The following is a 6,806-nucleotide window of genomic DNA, read 5'->3' as shown; positions in this document are numbered from 1 at the left end:
TTTAAAAATTTTAATTTATCAAATTAAAACGACAAATTTAATTAAATGGTAAATTGATTTTTCTTTAAAAGACATATACTTGTTGCTAGCCGACACTATTTTTGTAGTTAGTGATCCTTATCATTTGTGTATTGGCTAACATTTTAGTTAAATTTTCATATTAAGTGTTGAGTTTGGATATTTTTTGTGGTTAGTTAAGTTGAAATTAGGCAAAATATAATGATTTATTATAAAATTAGAAATTAGAATATTGAAATAGAGAAGAAAAAAAGAGCTAAAAATCAACCCACAACTGTTTTTATTGGTACAAAATTCCACAACCCCCTTTTCCTAATCCTAACTTTATTATTTAACTTTCAATTACATTTTAACTTAAAGTGAAAGTTTCCCCTTTTGCAACTGAATTAAGATAAAAAAGAAGAATAAAAAGAAGAACCAATTTCTCTTGTGGGTAAAAACTCTTGGAAATTATGAAACCCAATGAACAAAGATTTAGGTAAGCTCAAAATTCATGGCTTCCAAAGGATGGTAGTTTCTGCAATCATGGAAGTGACTGTGTAAGGATCCATGTTAGAGGCAGGCCTTCTGTCCTCAAAGTACCCTTTGCCCGATTTCTCCGTGTCTCGCCCGACTCGGATCGAAGCTCCTCGGTTCGCAACGCCCTGTGCCAAACAAGAGTTTGGATCAAATCTATACTATAGACTCATGTTTATTTTAGTTGAAAGGAGTATGTATTATGGTAGTACTAAAGTTTTAGTTAAATGATTGTTTGTTTACCCATAAGAAAGTGTTGATGTCAGCTGTTTCGTGTCGACCAGTTAGACGACGCTCGTTGCCTTCTCCGTATGCCGCGATGTGTTCTTTGTGCCTTAGCCCCAATTTCTCAATTGCTTTCTTGATCACCTCATAACCTCCCTCTTTTCTCATGGACTTGGTACTACAAAGTTTATTACAAAAAGTATCATAAATTAGAAGTATTTCAACACAATGATTTAGGGTGTGTTTTGTGAGTGATAGTTGGACTAATTGTTTTAGAAAAAGAGATTTGGGTACAATTGTTTTTGTGAAATTGATTTTTGACACTCTGTTTGGTAACCATTTGGTTTTTTGTTTTTATTTTCTAAAATTAAACCTTTTTCATCCACATTTCTTAGAATGAATTGCATTTTTCTTAAGTAAAATAGTTGAATAATTAGCTAAATTCTAAAAACAAAAACAACTTTTCGAAAGTTACTTTGTTAATTCTCAAATTTTGGCTTCGTTTTTTTACACCATTGGTGAAAAGTAGATAATAAAAAACTAAATTTGAAGGTGGAAGTAGTGTTTATAGACTTAATTTTCATAAACAAAAACAAAAAACAAAAGTGGTTATCAAACGAGGCTTAAACAATCAAATTTATGTTTGGTACTAAACTCTTAAAAGTGATTTTCATTTATTTAGAATTAATTTTAAATTATTATGTTTGGTCTCAAAAGTAAATTTAGAGTTACCCAATTACTCAAAACTGTATTTTCTATTTGAGAAATTATTATTTAATTAAATAATTATGATACATATTTATTTCTATTTATTTTATTGTTAAATTCTTATATACATGGTTGATATTTTGAGTAAGGTGAATTTTTATATTAGATATTGAAAAAAAAAAAAATTCAAGACATTATAATTGTTTATCTTATTATCAATAATGACAAATAATATCTGTCATCTTTTGTTCTAGCATTTAAAATTAAAAAAATACTTTCAGAAATAGCTAACCAACAATATTTAAACAAAAACTCAATTAGACAACTATTTTAGGATTGATTCCCAAACAATCACTTAACAAAACTCACCAATTAACTAATTCCTCCAAAATCAATTCGAAATTATTTTAGATTTTTCTAAAATAAATTTTAGCTGTCTATGCCAAATAACATCATTTTAAGAAAAAGTGATTTTGACATCTCAAAATCACTCCTAATATATCCTTAGATTTTATGCAAAAAAAAAAAAAAAAAAATTGGAAACTAAAATAGAATAGCTATATTTTGGTCGATACTTTAATGAAGACATATTTTTTACTTTATGTTAAAAAAGCAAATCAAATCTTAATTTTTTTTAATAAATAATGCTTTATTCAAAAAATTTAAAAAAAAAAAAAAACAAAAACAAAAAAAGAGTTAAATTTATTACCTGTAGTTTGTATGGGCGCCAGCTCCATTCCAATCACCCTATTGTGTAGATTAAACAGAAAATATTAATTTGAAATTGGTAAAATAATAATAATAAATTAAATTAAATTAAAAATTAAAAAAATAATAAGAAAAAAGGTGAAATTTGTAACCTGAATTGGTTTGGGGTCGAAAGAAAGAACCACACCCGCAATTTCCGTAATCCTCTGTTTAATCAGAGTGAAAAGTAAAAAAGAGGTGGGGCCACTGCCTTAATTGCTGTAAAATTTGTTGGTGGTAATTTTGAAGTTACCTCTAAAATGTACCGAGCAACCCACAGTTCATCTGCTGCTGATATTCCCACCGAAGGACCAACTTGGAATTCCCACTGCAAAAGCAACTCCATTGTTATTGTATTTAGGGGTGATAGCGATTTGATTTAAACGCATCCATCACTTTATAAAATAAAAAACTAAATCGATGTCCAATAAAGAATAAAATCGATTGTTAGATTTTTTTTTTTTATGATTCCGTTCTATGTTGTTTTGCTTCTTTTGGTTTTATTAAAATTTTGCCTTTATTTTTATTGAAATTGAGCATTTTTGTTTCAATAAAAAATCTAATCAAATAAGTAATTTATTTTGTCGTTAGTTCCGTTCAATTTTGGCTGGTTTTTTAATTAAAGATCAAATCAAATGAGTAATTTTTGTTGTCTCCAAATCCAAACAAAAACCTTCCATCTTATACTATCAACCAAACAAAACAAGTGGATCTATTTGCCATTTGATTCAAATTTCTTTTTCGAATTTTTGTTACACTCTTAATTAAGATTACAAATTCATGTAAATTTTGATAGATTCTTATTCTCAATGAATATTGTCTCATGTGATTCTTTAATTTTAAAAAAGTTCAAATTTTGTTAGTACAAAAATAAAATATTCTTTAGAAAGCCCAACTATATTGTTGTTTTTTTTTTTTTTTTTTGAGATAAGATAGTGAAAGAAACTACAAAACAACGTTACAATACATAAGTAAAGAAAACCACTACAAAACAACAATAATTCATCGGAGTTAGCCAGCAACGATCGCTGGAGATGGCAATCAAGGTTGGCCGATGGCAATCAGAGTTTGCCCAAAGTTGGTGGCCAGAAGTTCACCAACAAGGTCACCAGAATTGGCAACCGGAGGTGGTTGGTGGCGATCGTCGAAGGTAGTGGTTGAAGTTTACCGACAGCAACTACCCGATGTGGTGCCCGAAAGTTGGTCGACAAACTTCCTATATTAAATTATAAAAAAAAAATGTAACCCATAGGTTTAAACAGTGTTTACTATTCAAACCCATGAGAAAGTGTGTGTCTTCCTAAACCTTTGTCCCAAACAAGGATTTGGCTTAGGATACCTAACTCATCCCATGCCCATTCCTTGAAACAAACAGATAACGGGAAAACAAAATAATAGAAATTTGTCAATAGGGGTGTTCATGGGTTGGGTTGGATTGAGTTGAAAGACTTTTTAGACCCAATCCAATTATTCGGTTTGTAAATTTATTCAACCCAAGTAACCCTTACTAAAAAATAAACTCAACCCAATCCAACCATGAAATATTTGGTTAGGTTGGTTCGGGTTAATCGGGTCATTTATTTAAAATTTTGTTCTAAAAAGAAGCAAAACGTAAATATGTAAGAATCTAATTTAATTATTTCCATATATTGAATTAAGATTAACAACTCAATTTCAATTTATATAGTGAAAATTTTTTTTCTAAAGTGCAAAGAAATTAGTTGTTGAAGAATAAATTATTAAAAAATATATTGGAATTAAATAAAATTAAAATCAATATGTATAAATATTTGTGCTATAAGTAACAAAAATATATATTTTAAAGTTAATAATAAATTCGGGTTGGTTTGGGTTATATTAGGTGAACCCATGAACCAACCCAACCCATAAAATTTTCATTTATTTGAACCCAACCCAACTCAAATGAGTTGATAACCCAGTTTGGGTTGGGTTGATCGATTTTTTTGAGTCATCGGGTTTTTTGAACACCCCTAATTATCAAGTAGTAGGCTCTGCCTATCTTAAATTTATTCTCATATATTTTTAGAGTACAATACAATAGAAAGATTTAAACCTCCATCTTCAAAAGAATGCATATTTGTCAATGGTTATTTAGTTATATAATGTTAGTTTCTAATTATCTCATTTATTGATACGTCACAACTTCATATCGATATTTATAGGACAATAACTACAAATTCATCATATCAATACTTATACTATAATATTATAAGTACAAGTTTATAAAAATTGGGGTGGAAAGTTAAATTTGAGTTAAAAAAAAAAAAACAAAAAAACATATATGTAAGATTAATAATAAGATTGATTTAATTTGGGTACCTGACCAGGCATGACTTCACCGTTGATGCCGCTAATGTTGACACCGGCATATAGACAAGCCTTGTAGTGAGCATCAACGATGTCACGCCCAAATGATTTGTCAGCGCCAGCACTACAGTAATATGGCCCCTGCACTCGCCACGTGTCATAACCTTTAATAATCTTGTCATTAACATATGCTAATCCTCATTTAACTCTTAAATCAATTATAACTAAACCATAGTTTGAAATACCCATATGAGCATATAATGCATCAATTGGTTGACTTTGAATCATAGATGTTATATATTTGAAAAAATGTATCCTTGTGGCACCATATATTGTATTGTGTCATATTCATGTCTTGTATATCTATATGGTTCTCACACAAACAACATTAAATATATAATAAAAAGAGAAAATTACTTAATACATTTCAGGTAGTACTTATCTTTGTTCATTTCACCAACTTATCAAATCGTAGTTTATCACATAACAAATTCTTCTCTTTTTTTTTTTGAATTATTTTAATTCCTTTAATAATGTAATGCTTTGGTCAAAGTGGTGATTTTTATTCTTTTTTTAGTACAAAAAATAATATCAATTATCAAGAGTTGAAGTGGTAATTAATCATTTTAAAAGTACGGAATAGTTGCAATATAACAATCGAACCCAAAATATTTATAAATACTATGGAAAAGAATTTGCACATACAACAAAATTTAAATTCAACTTTCGAAGTTTATTAACGATAGACCTAGCAGTAAAGTCTATCACTAATAGGATTCTGTAACTGGTAGAATCTATCATTGATAGGTTTTGTTATATTTGTAATTTTTTTTAAATAACAAATAAAAATTGTTATACAGTTGATTATTAGCTCCAAACGTACAATGTATTGCAATTACCTAAAAATAATTTAATCGAAAAGGTAGATTTAGGTGGAGTGGGCCGAAATGGAGGGAAGAAATTGGTGTTTACCTGAGGCCCAGGAAACCCCCCAATGGGCCATCCAATGGGCCATTTAACATCCTTCTGCAATAGCGTATACTCCTGCTCAATTCCATACCTGTTGTTTTTCTCCAAATTTTTAAATTAAAATTAAAGAAAAAAAATCAAAAATCAAATCAAACTAAACTAGATACCAGGGCTCTTCAGCCACTACATCAGGATGGCTGAAGATCTTCGCCGCCGCATGTCTCTTGTTCGTCGGAATCGGCTCTCCAGCCGGAGTGTAAGAATCACAAATCACCTAAATAAAAACATTTCCTTAATTATTATAACAAATGCAAAATGTCAAAACCAACATAGCTCTAAAAAAAATGCAACTTAAAAGTGAACTTACAAGAATATTGTTTCCTCTTCTGAAAGGATCCCTGAAAATAGCTTGTGGGCTGTTGAAAAAAACAAGTGAAAATTCAGCAAAAGATCAGCTGCTAGCTTATTATATAACCAAATAAAATAGATATATAGGGATGTAATTGATTACTATAAGATGACTTCACTGTCTTGTCCAGGGGCTTGGCCAGTGCTAGAACCGTCATAATTCCACTTGGGAAGCTTAGAGGGATCGGTAACAGGCCCTGAAATAGTCTTCACAAACACAAAAACAACCATATTTTAAGTTACCAAAACAGAGAACACACATAATAATGACAGAGGAAAAAACAACACAAAAGAATTGTGTGTTTTTGTACCCTGGCTTTGCTTCGGACGTCTTTACCAGATCCACCGACCCTGTTGAAATAAGGCAGAAACGAGAATTTTGGTATCGGAAAACATAAAGAGAAATATTGAAGAAAATTATAGAGAGAAGGTATGGACTCACCAAATGTACTCTGCAATCACCTTGTCGGTGAAGTCGCAGAGATTGAGGTTGATGAGATCGGAAAGGCAAGACATTTTTGCTCTTCAACAAGATCAACAACAAGGTCTTACAATTCGGTTTTGTTTTTGCTCTTCAACTCAAACATGAACAGAGCTGCTTCAGAGCTATGGTCCGATTTATAGCTGATAGAAAGAATGTTTTTTCTTTTCTTTTTTTTTTATTTATTTTTGGACTTACATTACCAGTTTAGTTCGTGCACTTTTTATGTTTGTGTTTATCTAATTGTTCAACTTTTAACGGTGTCTATAAAACTAATAAACTTTCGAGTTTGTGTCTGTGTTTGACTTTAAACTTAAAAAAAATGTTTAATACGTCATTTAGTCGAATTTGATGATCATTTTGTTTTTGTTTTTTACTTTTTAAAAATTGAGTATTTTCTCTTCAT

The 6,806-nt window shown here is 30.0% G+C and overlaps 1 protein-coding gene across 1 annotated transcript; it reads right to left on the bottom strand.

Moving 5' to 3' along the window:
* Nucleotides 1-271: 271 nt before the first annotated feature.
* On the bottom strand, nucleotides 272-6,547 carry LOC120068527 (glutamine synthetase cytosolic isozyme-like). The gene is made up of 12 exons (XM_039020331.1): nucleotides 6,362-6,547; nucleotides 6,231-6,270; nucleotides 6,023-6,126; nucleotides 5,879-5,927; nucleotides 5,679-5,785; nucleotides 5,515-5,602; nucleotides 4,555-4,683; nucleotides 2,468-2,542; nucleotides 2,328-2,381; nucleotides 2,177-2,214; nucleotides 778-937; nucleotides 272-662 (listed from the first exon to the last, which is right to left on the bottom strand). The coding sequence occupies exons 1-12, from the start codon at nucleotides 6,433-6,435 to the stop codon at nucleotides 510-512; spliced, it is 1,071 nt and encodes a 356-aa protein (XP_038876259.1). The 5' UTR covers nucleotides 6,436-6,547; the 3' UTR covers nucleotides 272-509.
* Between the last annotated feature and the right edge of the window lie 259 nt (nucleotides 6,548-6,806).

This window comes from Benincasa hispida, chromosome 12, assembly GCF_009727055.1.
Source record: "Benincasa hispida cultivar B227 chromosome 12, ASM972705v1, whole genome shotgun sequence".
In the NCBI taxonomy this organism is placed as follows: Eukaryota; Viridiplantae; Streptophyta; class Magnoliopsida; order Cucurbitales; family Cucurbitaceae; genus Benincasa; species Benincasa hispida.
The sequence above is the reverse complement of the archived record's forward strand: the minus strand, read 5'-3'. Positions and strand labels throughout refer to the sequence as shown.